The following is a 15,000-nucleotide window of genomic DNA, read 5'->3' as shown; positions in this document are numbered from 1 at the left end:
CAAATATCAAATCCAATAGACTGGCAAAGATCTGTTACCTTCCAATCGTCCATTCATCTACAAAGAGACAGTACTGCAGCATCCGTTGTTAATTCTTTGCCTTTAGAAGTAATATTTAGAGTAATCACAGGTAAAACAGATAGCACATTATAATTTATCTTAAATGAATAAAATAGGCTTGTATGCTCTGAGGGTTAAGTAACACTAATCGCAAACACAACAACCATTTCCAAAATGAAACCATGTTAGCTTTATGTGCACTTCTCTTCATTGTTTTACTATTAGCTGAGAGCAATGGGACAGTCATTCAAATCGATGCCAGACTGTACAGAAACCTTTCTGTGTATGACTGGTCCCAAGAATTTAGCAAGAGACATCAAATTTCAATACTCTATTTAGAATTATTCACGGAGGTAATTTATAAAACTACTGCAAATAAATCCTTGAATGTGAACACATTCAATGCAGGAATGTGTGATAACTATTTTGGAGGGAGAATCAGGAGAGACAATACTTGCTAAAGGGTATGATTTTAAAGAGGTTGCAAGGAGAGACAATTCTTCCAATGTTGTAGTACAGTATGACAAACAGTTAATAAAGCATATAGAATCCTGGACTATCCTATAAATAGAGAAACAGAGTTAAAAAGACAGGATATTATTCTATACTCACATAATACACAAGTTTGATCCAGCAGGCCAGCTCTGGACAGGTTTCAAAAGAGATTTAATCAAATAGTTCCAGGAATAAGGGATTACAGTTACACAGAGAGCTGGAGTTGTTCTTCTCAGAGTTGAGAATTTGAAAATGAGATTTAACCGAAATCTTTAAAATCACAAAGGGTTTAGATCGAGAAAATAAAGAGAAACCATTTGCAATTGTTGAAGAGTTAATAACCAGAGAGTATAGATTGAAGGTGACTGTCAAACTATCAGAGGCAACAGGAGGAAATGTTTCTTTATGCAATGAATGGTTAGGATTTGGATAGTAATGCCTGAGAGTTGGTGGATTCTGATAACTACATGAAAGATAAAAATAAAGCTGCAGTGGTATGGAGAAAGAGCAGAAAATGAGACTGACTGGATTATTCGTTGAAAGAGCCGGGACCAAATTTTAATATTGAATTTACAAAGATTTAATGGACTGAATGGTCTCATTCTGTGTTGTACTGTTCTATAATGCTGTGATTTAAAACCCAGTTAACCCAGCCTCTTCACAAGAATAACCTTTCCTCGGAATTTAAACGTTCGGAGAAAAAGCAGTGAAATTTTGATGTAAACAGGTACTGTCTTGGAATGCAGCCCCCTCCAGCAGGCAATGACTATTGCAAATTCTTTAAGATCTGGACTTTTAAGGATAATTTTTGTTCTCTGATTCTAAAATAACAACATCAACATAAAATTACAGGGATGACCAAAAAATAGCTTGGAAGGTAGGTTTTGAAGAGGACATATGGAGTCAACAAAAGGAAATGAATAAGTCAAGTGACTGCAAAGATCTGACAAATGGAGTACAATGTAGAAAAGTGCAAATTTGTCCATTTTGCCAGAAAGAAAAAAAAGAAACATGTTATCTAAATGGCGAGAGATTGCAGAGCTTGGAGATGCAGAGGGACCGAGGTGTCCAAGTGCAAGAATCACAGAAGGTTAATATGCAGATACAGCAAGAAATCAGGAACAGGGATAGAATACTATGGTTTACTGTGAGTGGAATTGAATGCAAGAGCAAGGAGGTTATGCATCAGTTATAGATGGTATTGGTGAGACTGCATCTGGAGTCCTGTGTACAATACTAGACACCATATTTTCAGAAGGATGTTAATGCATTGGAAATTGTTCAGGAAAGGTACTGGACTAATACCATGAATGAGCAGACTGCCTTATGAAGAAAAGCTAGACAGGCTAAGCCTATATCCTCTGGAGTTTAGAAGAGTCAGAGATTCCTTAATTTAAATGTATAAGACCCTGAGGGGACTTGACCAGATAGATATTGAAAGCAGATTTCCTCTTGTGGGAAAATCTAGAAGTAGGGGTCATAGTTTAAAAATAAGGATATTGCATTTAAAACAGAAAAGAGGAAACTTTTCTTTCCTCTCAGAGGGCAGAGTCTTTGAAATTCCATTCCTCAAAAGGTAGTGGATACAGAATCATTCAATAATTTAAAGCCAGAGGTAGATAGATTATTGATTACCAAGGGATGGAAATTTATAGGGATAGGCAGGAATGTAGAGTGGAGGTGAAAATCAGATCAGCCATGATCCTATTGAATAGCAGAGCAGGCTTGAAGGGACTGAGTGACCCACTCTAGTTCCTTCTTCATATGTTCCCACATGCTTTCACTGTTCTACCTGGGAAAATGAAAAATGGACTGTTTCTGTGGAAGGGAAACAGCCTTAAACTCCTGGTGGAATGTAATTTGGCAGACAGCATCAATCTGGGCCACTCCTCTTCCTGCATTAAGGCTTCTTTTCCTCTCAGTGAGTGGGGACATAACACGAGGTCTGGAATTTCTCCAGAATTTGGCTCTTTCATCATAGCTTTGCAGGAGGCATAATTTTCAAACTGGTTTACACCATCATATTTAGCCAATGCTTGTATACTCATGCCACTCATTTCAACATGTTGCAATGTTTTTGTAATCACAGCGACTGAGAAACAACAAGTGAATACCTTCATGATACCTTCCTAAAATTGGTCTTTGTTCTATACAAACAAATGATATTTGGGAAAAGCAGGCTTCCTGAAGCAGTTTCCTTGGTTCCTTTCTGCACATGGTAAAAATTCAAGTACAAGAAGCATTGGTTTTCACAAAATGAAAATGATAATGAAAATTGACATAATTATTGCGCAGCAGCTCAAGGTATTCAGTAATGGAGCTGCTCAGAAAATCTCCTAAGAAGCTAACAAACAATAGAAAGGCAGCAGACTTTCAGCTTTCCAGCTTAACTGCATTGTTTCCAGTGTTGTAGTGCTCAAGGAGAAGCCTTTTATTTTTTTGTTTAAATGCTGCAGCATTCAATCGATAAAAGTGCTGTGCCAAAATTTACTGGCTCTTGTCTGGATTGAATGAATTTAGTTGCAGGATTCATCATCTAGAAAGGAGAAATATCAAAAGCGCCCACACACCTTGCAGCACTGCATTAAGTGCAGTCCACTTGAGTCATAGGCCTGTGCACTCTATCCCTGTGTCTCTTAATGACCATCACCCACCGACATACTCAGAAAGCTGCTTTGCAAAATTGCTGGAATAAATTTGGGAAAAATACCAAACGTGGTAAAACTTCTCCACTTTCTGAAGTACAATTATTTTTCTTTTATCAGATTGCAACATGAACAGCAGAGTAATGCACATAAAGGAAACAATAGTTTCAAAGCTGGAGGGAACTGAACTGCTGTAAACCATTTTCTCTTTACCCAGTTTAATGAGCTGAAAAGTATTGTCTTTTTCAGTGTAATATATGCAAGCATCTTTTAGCGTTAAAGTTAATTCCTCTTGAATTTGCAATATTTCAAGTATAAAAATTACTGATCTCGAAAAGAATTTACAAAAGAAAAAATATTCAATACTGTAGAAGAAAAATATTGAAACTTCGATCTTAATTTGAATAAAATACTTGATTTGAGAAATATAAAATCAGTGACTAAATACAGTGCAATTAAAAATCTGATCGAGTCACTAGATCAGTTCAGTTGTTCCTCCTTTTCTTATAACTATCTGCTTTCATGAAATCAGTTACAATTTACCAGCATGCAAACACAGTAAAAGGAACAACATACCTTAGACCCTCTTTCATTAAAAATTATCTCAACATCTAAGATTTTACCAAATTGCTGGAAAGAAATAATAAAGATTTCCTTTAGTACCAAGTCGTAACGTCATAACATCAAATCACCTTGTGATTGTTGTAACTTTGAGAATTACAATTAAAAGTACCAATACATTCAATTACAAAAACATGTAACAGGACTTGGGCTAAATCTATTGCTAAAACCTTTCTCTTGTACTTTCTTTGCATTTGACAACACAAATGAATGGTTGGTGCAGTTCCTGATGCGTTGGCAGCCCCCTGACTATCTTTGTATATTCCTCCCGCGTGCATCTAGCTGGAGAATATGGTCACAATATATGACTTGGGTGGCAATCTCAGCCAAGTATGGTTACAATTTTGTCTTCTTCCTCACATACACCTTGAAACTACTGGTTAATAATTAGGATGGAAACCATAACTGGTGCTTATCTGTGCTGCTAATACTTATTCTGACAGCCCAATCACTGTCCGAGTGCAAAATACAGTTCTATTTCAGAAATACAAGAATCTAATGGGTTACTTTGCAAATTGAAAAGGCCACTTAATACCTAAAGGTCACCAGGTAAAGATAAGCACTAGTCTCTAACTTCTTCATAGTGTTCTTAATTAATTAATGTTAAAACAATTCTTTCTGACTTCTTTTATAACAATTCAATACTTAAAGCACTGTTCACCATTTGTCCTCCTTATGAAGAATTGCTGAATAGTTATCAGCATTTCACAGAAATGTTTTAAGGTGAATGATAAAGCAAGTAAATAATATCTTCTATAGAAAGTCAGCAGATGTAGAAGCATCTGTGCAGACAGAAACAAATTTAACACTTTGAGCCTGAAACCACTTTTCTAAGATTTCTTTTACATCGGTGTTAGAGGTAATCCAGAGATGATTCATTAGTTTGACACCAAACATCAAGGAATTGTTTTATGAGAGGTTGAATAAACTATGTTTGTACTTGGTGGAGTTTAGTTGATTGAGATGCAAGTTTATTGAGGTAAATGAGATTCTTTGGAGACTTGACAGGGTAGATATGGAGATGCTATTTCCCCTTGTTGATGGTCTAGGACCAGAGTGTAGAATCTCAGAATAAAGGGTTGCCCATTTAAGACAGGGATGAGAAGGAATTTCTTCAAAAGGATCGTGCATCTGTGGAATTTTTTCCCACAGAGGACTGTTAGGGTTGGATCAGTGAAAATATTTAAGACTGAGATAGGCAGACTTTTAATAAGTGAGGGAATCACTGTTTACGGGAATAAGTCCGGAAAGAGGAGTTGAGGATTATCAGATCAGCCATGATCTCATTGAATGCTGAAGCAGACTCCAGGGACTGAATGGCTCACTTCTTCTATGTTTTATAGCCTTATACTTTTTTCATTCATGGGACATGGACGTTGCTGGCCAGGCCAGTATTTCTTGCCCATCCCTAATTGCCAAGAGAGCAGTTAAGAGTCAACCACATTGCTGTGGGTCTGGAGTCAGATGTAGGCCAGACCAGGTAAAGATGGCAGTTTCCTTCCCTACAGGGCATTTGTGAACCAGATGGGTTTTTCTGACAATTGACAATGGATTCATGGTCATCATTAGATTCTTAATTCCAGATGTTTATTGAATTCAAATTCCACCATCTGCCTTGGCAGGATTTGAACCTGGGTCCCCAGAACATTATCTATGTCTCTGGATTAACAGTCCAGCAATAATACCACTAGGTCATTGCCTCCCCCCGAATTGCTACAGATAAAATTGCACAATAAATGCCAACCTGGTAGAATGTAAGACCCAACATTAAATGGGTTGTTAATTAATTTTTGTAATTAATTAATCAATAGAAACAGGATAAGGCAAGGAAGCATCTATGGTACACAGCTTTGGAACTTATAAATCTAAGTTATCCGTTCTCCCAGCATATTGCATTTACCACCTGTATTCCAAATGTTATTTTCTGAAAGAAATCTCACTAACATGCATTAGAATGACTCAATGAAACACTGCCTTCACCATCTGGCTTGGAAGGTAATTTCACAGATTAGCCACTTGCTTGCGATGTTTCTGAAATTAACTTTAAGTTTATGCCTCCTTCCAGTGAAAGCTCTGTTCTCTGGATCGATTGTGTTCTGAATAAAGTGGAACAGCTTATCATTGGCTACACTGTATGGTCCCTTCAAAATCTTAAAAACAATACGCAACACTTTTCAGCCTTCACTTCTTGAGCGACAACATGCTCAGTGTCTTACAGTAACATCCCTCCCCACACTCAGTCATTTTGGTTGCTCTTTTCTGTAATATTTTAAAAGTTGTGGTATTCCATTTATTCTGTCATGAGTAGAACATCACATAGCATTTGAGCACAGTTGTACTAATAACCAACATGGAACTATTATAGCACTCTTTTATCTCACCACAGCCCATTTAATGTTTAATTCAGGAGTCTGATGGAATATTCCCCACTTGGCTGGATGGCTGCAGTTCAAGAAGCTCGACACCATCCAGGCAAAGCAGCCCGCTTGATTGGCGGTGCATCTGCAAACATCCACTCCCTCCACCATCGATGCTCAGTAGCAGCAATGCGTACTATCTACAAGAATCTGTGCAAAAATTCGCTGAATATCCTTAGACAGTACCTTCCAAACCCATGATCACTTCTATCTAGAAGAAGGGCAGCAGATACATGGGAACACCACTGACTGCAAATTTCCCTCCAAGCCATTCCGACATGGAAATAAATCGCCATTCCTTCCGTGACGTGGAATCAAAATCCTGGAATTCCTTCCCTAGTGACATTTGGATCTATCTACAGCAGGTGGACTGCAGCAGTTCAAGAAGGCAGCTCACCACCAACTGTTCAAAGGCAACTACGAACAGGCAGTAAATGTTACCCAGTAAATGATGCCCACATCCCACAAGTAAATAAAAAACAATACAACTCCTCTGCCACTTCTTCGTTCCTCATCATTATTTCCCAGCCTTGTTCTTTAATGGGTCTATGTTCACTTTGGCTTCTATCTTCCTTTTTTACGTATTTAACTAAGCTTTTACAGTCTGATTTAAATCACTTATTTGTTTGACTTCATTGTTTGTTTTCTCCCTTTTTTTGGATAATCTTTTGTTGATTTTTAAATACTTTCTAATCCTCTATTTTACCACTAGTTTTTGCTACTTTGTATGTATTTTCTTTTAATTTCATACAATCTTTAACTTCCTCAACCAAACATGGTTGGTTTATTCCCTTCCTAGTATTCTTCTTCTGCATCGTGATATATGTTTGCTGAACTATTTTCTTAAATGTTTGCCATAAACAACCTGTCATTATCACAGTGGGGTCTATACGTTCACAGTTGTGTCTGACAGCTCAAGAGATTGTTAAGGGATTAGCATACTTTTATGTGGCCTTAAAAATACAAATGCTAGGTTTTTTTCACAAGTAATTAAGTACTTGAAGGGATTTAAATGCATTGAAAGGGCCTTTATGAGAGCTTTTTCACATAGTGAAAGCTGCGACAGATACTTAAAATTCAACTTTATTTTATCTGATTATTGTGCCTGAGGTCTACTCATATTTATTGAGCTGTCATGGAGATTTAAGGACAAGGAGAAATGGGTAGGGACGTGTGCTGTCATGACTTGCCACTAAATTTATATTGGGGCAATAAGGGCCTCTAGGGATGGGTGAAGGGACATTGATTGACATGAATTGACACAAAGTTGGAACGACACAGGGCCACGGAGATGAGTGGAACAGCATAAGTTTATGTAGTTACCATTAATACAATCCCTTAATGTAGGGAAGGATTTTATTAAATTTAACATAATCCTTACAATGAAAAAGCAAGTGTGAAATGATATAATCAAAGCATTATTCACAGTTTGCGCCATGACTTCTCGTGGAACTGGAAGTCATACCTGCCTTCTTAACGGTTAGTGCTGAGACAAAAGTAAAATCAGATAGTCAAATCAATCTATAATGAGCATCTTTAGGACTGACTTCATTTTCCAGACAGGTAGTCTCCAGTTCAAGTTTGAATTATTAACATTTTGTCGGGTCTGTCTGACATTAGCTGGTCATTATACAACTGGCCTCATTTTGCAGCAATCTTTAAGACAGACTTGACTGTAATTTGATCATTTGATTGCGGCTTTTAGTATAATGCTTCCTACTTAGTTCATTAAATCACTGTACTTACGCCAAACATTTGCCTGAGGTCTGGGTCTCGGAATCTGAATGGAATATTGGAGACATGGAGCCGTTTGGGTTGTGTTTTGTTATCTGTGTTTTCAGTAGATTGTGTTTGTTGCTGTCCATCAGTCTGCGCTGCATCATCTGTCTGCTAAAATAGGGGAACACACAAAAAAAAGGCAATTAAACTACAGCACTTAAGGTTATTCGCCACATAGATTGTGCTTAGATTTGTTGAATTAAATTCTTTTGTCAGAATTCAGATACGTGTCATCTTTTCTTTGCCAGTCATATCCTGCAACTAACAATAAGCTAATAACCCGGTCAATTTTTATAGGATAACTTAACATAGGTATGTAAGCAGATGATCTGGATAAGTCTCAAAACTTAGAAATTTCCACAGGATATTTAAAATCTGACTAATCTACAGGAAAAAGCAGATGAGGCCACAGTATAATATTTTGTTTGAAGAGGTGCACCTCCAACACATATACCTCAATAATTTTATGCACAAGAATATTAGTTCAAGACATATGTTGGCTTCAACTTCCTGCTCTGAGAGAGGAAGTGGTGCTAAGCTGATATGTACAAAATTTATATATAGTAGCAGCCAGGTCACTTGCGCTCAAGATATTTAATCCATCAACACTTGCCACTAATTTATCCTTAAGAACACAATTAATATACTATTAACAAATTATATACGCAGTAACAGTACGTTACCCCAAACTAAACCCAAGGGACTGAAATACTTCCCTCAATTCTCACTCTCTGTTTTTCCCCTTCCCTGGAATAATCTATTGCTTTCCCTCTAATTCCATACCCTTAACCTTCATAAATCATCTCCATGTGGTTCCTTCGACTATAATGAAGTCTTTGTGAAATATATCCACATTATTTCTTCTCATCTACTATGTCAATAGCTTTGTCAAAGTTCTTTTAGGGTTGTCAAGCACTATTGCCTTTGCACTGCTACTTCTCATTATTTTTCCTTTATCTCGATATGTGATAATTTCATTCTTAGCTCCAAGTCTGCCTTGGAGAGGGTATTAAATTCTGTGTACCCTTCACCCCAAAACTTAAAAGGCTTAGGCACGGGCTGTGTTTACTCCCACAGAAGGTTTATTTCCATTTCTGGAGCTTTTGGTTTAGGATGTTCTAGGTTTCTGGTCTTAGTCTTCTGTTTAGTAACTTCTACACTGGACTATCTTTCATTCCTTCTGTAGCACTATTTCTTTTGTAGAAAATCTCAAAACTGAGGTTTGCCTGAGCTGTCTTTTTGCTCCTCATTAGAGATAGTGCTGCTCAGATTGCATTTTTCTGTTTTTCTAATGCTATGAGGCTATCTTGTGATTGAAGTTACATGATTGAAATTCCATTCTCCCGTGAAACCTGTTAAATTCTTCAGTAGTAAACTAATGCCATTATCTGAAAAACGGATATTCAGTTTTTCTAATCTTGCAAATCAACTTTCAAGTTTCCTCATAACAGCTTTCCTATTGTGCTGTCCAAATAGCCAATTTCCAGTAATTTAAATAAAAATTGATGGTAATCAGGCAGTCATTACAATCAAAGGCAAACAATTCAATTCTATCATTTAATTCTGGTCAATCAGCTGTTTCATGACAAATCAGCTGTCTAGTTTCACCTACAGCCAGCTCTATCTGTTCAACTGTCTTCTAGACAGTTCATGGCCAAGGAAGTGATTAAATTTAAACTGACAGGACAGACTAGATACACTCATTAGTAATGTCGAGGGCAGCACATAATATTTGGATCTAAGATTTTTTTCCCTTGAGCTCCTCAATCTTGAACAGGGGGGAAGTCTCACATAGGGCTTTGTGGACAAATATAAAGGTACTGAAGATATATGTAGCATGCATGAGAAAATATAGGGAAGTGTCCAAGATTTCAATTCCGGGTGGGGAACCCAGCTAGTGGTTTAATTCTGGGACACAACCTCATGCCTTTTTCCAGGCTTGCCTACCTGCAATTTTAAAAGGGGTGCAGCAGGGCACGGGCTCATTGTGCCAGACCCATTAGGTTAGAGGGCCAATGTGAGCCCACCCAGTGATAGACTGGTAGCCTCATCTGGAGAAGAGGGAGCTGCAGGTTCAAGATGGCAAGAGGGTGTCTCACAGAGTCATACAGTAATACTCCCTGGAAACAGACCCTTCATTCCAACCAGTTCATTTCAGCCATGTTCCCAAACTAAACTAGTCCCACCTGCCTGTGTTTGGCCCATATCCCTCCAAACCATGCCTATTCATGAACTTATCCAAATGTCTTCTAAATATTGTAACTGTACCTTCATCCACCACTTTCTCTGGCAGTTCATTCCACACATGAACCACTCTCTGTGTAAAAAAATTGCCCTTCCATCCCTTTTTAAAACTTTCTCCTCTCACCTTCAAAATATGCCCCTAGTTTTCAATTCCTTCACCCTAGGGAAAAGACCCTTGACATTCACCTTATCTATGCCCCTTATAATTTTATAAACCTGACTAAGGTCACCTTCAACCTCCTCTGCTCCAGTGAAAAAACTCCCAGTCTTTCCAGGATATTTTTATATCTCAAACCCTCCATTCCTGGCAACATCCTGGTAAATCTTTTCTGAACCTTCCCCACTTGAATAATATCCTTCCTATAACAGGATAACCAGAATTGCACACAGTACTCCAGAACAGGCCTCAATAATGTCCTGTCCAACCTCAAAATGACATCCCAACTCCTATACTCAAATGAGAGATTTGCCGATGCTGGAGTCAGAGATGACACAGTGTGGAACTGGAGGAGCGGAGCAGGAATGCTGACGTTTCGGGTTGGGACCTGTGTTCCTCCAGCTCCACACTGTGTTATCCTATACTCAAATGTCTGAGCAATGAAGGCAACTGTGCTAAATGCCTTCTTAACACCCTGTCTACCTGTGTCTCAACATGGAGGCATGCATTTAGAATGAGGTCAGGTATTTTTTAAAAAATTAAAATGGCCACCAAAATTTTCTGATGTCTCACTGGAGATACTGGTGCCAGGAATAGAGAAGGAAGAGATTTGGTTATCCACAGGTGATCAATGGACAGGCACATGGATCCAATAATCATGAAGGTCAATGCCAGCAGTCTAGACATGGCGAGCTGGATGCAGTACTGCAAAAAGTTCCATTACCTCAGATGAATGGTCAATTTAAGTGGAAGTATCTTCAAACTCTACTTCTCACTAACTGTACCAGTAACCTTGCACATGACTCAACATATCATACAGCCATCATTCACTTACCACCAGTCTCTATCAGTCAGGACATCTACTTAACATGGATAAATTCACCTCCTTTACACATTTAGCACTGCTGTTACCTCACACTATCACTACTTGCACATGCATACACACCCAGCTATTCAACCTTGACTGAAGTTCAGCCAAACAGATAACACTGCATCCACTGACATACTTTCCTCTCTTTTGCAGAACTCAAGGCAGCAGGAACTATTGGAATGGGTCAAGTATGCCTGTATAACCTAATCCACATAGTAGCTTTGGTACTGGCTATTACTTTAACAGCTTATGCTAGGTCCATGACCACTGGCTGAGTTGAAATCATTGAAGATGACAGCATCTTCAAACTTAATCCTTCTTATGACAGGCCATTCCCCCTTTATCCATCACTCTGTTCTACTTTATAATGTCACAAATGGAATAATCATGACCCTTTTACTTCCTTACCGAATCCTCCACCCCATAGAAACAACTTTAGATTGCACTTTTTACTATTCAGATACCGAAAAATCTACAACATTGTCAGGCAGTGGAGGAAAATCGAGAAAAGAATAATGGTCCCAGAGACACCGTCTTAAAATTTCACTCTCAGCGGCCAGCTCAGACTCTGCAACTGTTTGTGACTTAAAAGGATTGATGAGAGGCAGGGCCTGCATGTGGTGAGATGCTAGTCATGTGTATGATATAGCCAGAATGCAGGGTAACATGTGAGAATTCACGAGACAGCAAGGCCACAATTGAGTTCTCCTGCAGATGACTCAGTCAAGATCCTCAACAGGGCAGGCTACTGAAGAAGGTTGCAAGGGACACACAATGAAATGCTTAGCACTTTGGGAAGCCACAAGAGCCCTAATCCTCCAATTTCAGATACTTTATGACACATTTCTGGAGTAAGTGGTACTTGAACCCAGGCCTTCTTACCCAGCGGTATGGACATGACCACTGTATCAAAAAAACCTTTTTCTCCTAACTTACAAAAGAAAATGGTGCGATGATATCAGGTCAGCAGTCTGACCTCATGGTGTCAATCTCCAATATTATGATTGGCAAGCAGCTACTAAAACAAGAAGCCCAGCTGCCATTCTGTAACAACCAACAAGAAATTATTGAGTTTATTTAAGATACAAGTGTAGATATTCTTTAACTGACCTGCTCAGAGATGTTACTACTCAACTCTAGAGCATTTGGGGCTTGAACCCAGGCCTCGTGGATAAGATTTAGGGACACTACCACTGCACAACAATAGCCCTTTCTTCCTTATTATACTGAGTCTCAGAGCCTACTTGGTTAACCATGCTAGAGGATGATCACTCATGAGTGTTATTCAGACTGCACACATATATTTGGGTATTAACTACCTTTATGTATAGGTTACAGTGGTTAGTTTGACATATTAACTAAAACGATCAGGAGGCAATGATGGCATGTCTGTTTCCATCAGGATCTCAAAGTAGACACCTTATTTCTTGACCAAAGAATGTATGACAGCTTCAGATTGGATGAGCTTAACGTCACCTCCAACATTACCCTATACAAAACGTACCACACCCCAATGAACTCTTCAGAGATAAGCAGACAGACAGGGGCTGTCCAGTTTACCTCACCCTTTACTTTTCCTTCTTAGCTTCTCACTTGAAAGGAGATGGCAAAGCAGTTTCCAAAATCCTGGAGCTCCTACTCTAAGTGCACTGTAAGTGTATTAACATCACATGGACTGCAATGGTTTAAGAAGCCAGCTCATCATCGTCTTCTCATGGGCACTAATGTACTGGTGGTTAGCAATACACACATCATGCGAGTAAATTAGAATAAATTATTGATAGTTGACTGAAGGTAGGGTGATAAATTGAGCAGTGAGTTGAGTGGTTCAGATACAAAACAAGGAATTGTCATTTGAATTTGATTTTGCCAATGTGTTGCATGGTTTGTGGTACATGAAAGCTCTTGCAGCACCATCTCCAAGTCCTTGAGCTTACAATGCCTGGCTGTTCCAGTTATCTGCTCCAAAAGTGGTTTCAGAATTTATCTGGCGAGCCCTTATGAATAGAAGGCTTCTCCAGTCATGTCAACTGCTTACACCAAAAGTCTCTACCGCTGCATGTGAACCTTGGACTGCACTTTCTGTCTTGTTGTGACATTTTGCCAGTGGTCTTCTTGCTCAAAAAGTCTTCCTCAGCTATATCCAGCACCTGCTCCGAACACAATGCACACCCTCAACGCCATTGATATTTTCAATCAACCTGTTCAGAGATGTTATTGCACACCTCTGCAGCAGGTGGGACTTGAATTCCAGGTGCTAGCTTTAAGTGGTACTAGCCTTGTACAACTTGAATCTCTGCCCAGGTAAGCAGCCATTCCATAGTGCCCTAATTCTACCCTGCACCCAGATATAATGTAAATCAACATGCAGCACGATGTTTGTATGTTTTTTGCTTTCCAAGGAACGGGTACAAGTTAACTGCCTATTGTAATGCTCCTACCCATTTTTTGACAATATTTGATTTTTTGCCCTCATTTTATCCCGCATTTGATCAAAGAGTCATGCCATTTCCTGAAACTGCACTTAATTGCTGAATTTTCCAGTTCAGTAACATTTCCAATTGGTCTCCCATGTCTTATTGTAAATGACAGAAGTTGTGACACTCAGTTGTCTCACATTGTTTTAGTAGAACAGTGTTCATCAAGTATTCACGATATGTCTGCTTTCCTCTGCAACTCTGCTACTTTATGTAGAGTTGTACAGTTTCTGCCCTCCATAGCTTTTTGACACATTTTACCTTTCATTTTCAGCTGGTCACTACACGTTTCAAAATAATACGCTCAACATAAAAATAGCAGACTACTTTTATTCTCTACTCTCCCAAATCTATGCAACATTTAATTTCATGTAACATTCAATGTCCAGTATAATTATGTTTTGTGTGTTGACTGCAAAGAGGGTCCCGTGACTTGCAAATTTGTTTCTTGCAGTGTTTCTCGATTCCATTCATATTGTGAATCTCTGCACTTCTGACATCATGTGTCCCTTTCTTGTTCTTTTTCCTCAAAGGAGAAACTGGCTACTTCAGCATTCCTAACTGGGAGGGGAGAATACAAGAAGTGACTCTTGGGAGAGCTTGACGACACAGTCAATGGCATTTTTTGTGTACATTACATTTAATGGAAAGAAAATCACTGATTATACACCGATCATTTTCTGAGCTATACTCAAAGAAAGTGTCACTCTCCAGGAGGAGTACTGATTGTGAATAACCCTTTATATTTCCTAACACTGGTTGTATTTTTTAAGGTCTTAGCGAAAATTTGTAGCTTGGGTTGTGGATGCAGTTGTTCATTAGCTCATCGAGCTGGTTGTTCTGTGATGTGCTGACATTTCATTACCCTTTTAGGCAACATCATCAGTGTGACCTCTAAGTGAAGCATTAGCGTTCTGCTTTCTTCTGGATTTATATGCTCCTCTGGCATGATGATCTTGTCATTTCCCGTTCTGTTGTTTGTATATGGGTCTATTTCGATGTTTGTTAATGGAGTCCCGAGTTGAGAACCAGGCTTCCAGAAATTCCCTTGCAGGTCTAGTGTTCACTTGTCCCAATATGGTCACTTTGTCCCAGTCGAACTGATGGTCCTCATTGTCTGTGTGTATTGAGACAAGTGAATATTGGTTGTGATTGAATCAGAGATAGTAGGAACTGCAGATGCTGGTGAATCCGAGACAACAAGGTGCAGGGCTGGATGAACACAGCAGGCCAA

At 38.8% G+C, this 15,000-nt stretch overlaps 1 protein-coding gene across 2 annotated transcripts in view; it reads right to left on the bottom strand.

The window, feature by feature from the left end:
* Positions 1–15,000, bottom strand: part of rbfox1 (RNA binding fox-1 homolog 1) — a 239,676-nt gene that overhangs the window by 131,594 nt on the left and 93,082 nt on the right. For both annotated transcript variants that reach the window (XM_048609487.1, XM_048609488.1), the window contains exons 3-4: positions 7,985–8,128; positions 3,777–3,830 (exon numbers count right to left, since the gene is read on the bottom strand). In XM_048609487.1, coding sequence (XP_048465444.1) covers positions 3,777–3,830; positions 7,985–8,128 — 198 coding nt within the window. The remainder of the gene's footprint in view (positions 1–3,776; positions 3,831–7,984; positions 8,129–15,000) is intronic.

The sequence above is a fragment of the Rhincodon typus genome, chromosome 21, assembly GCF_021869965.1.
Source record: "Rhincodon typus isolate 14 chromosome 21, sRhiTyp1.1, whole genome shotgun sequence".
Classification (NCBI taxonomy): domain Eukaryota; kingdom Metazoa; phylum Chordata; class Chondrichthyes; order Orectolobiformes; family Rhincodontidae; genus Rhincodon; species Rhincodon typus.
Note: the sequence above shows the minus strand (reverse complement) of the source record. Positions and strands in the feature narration are given on the sequence as shown.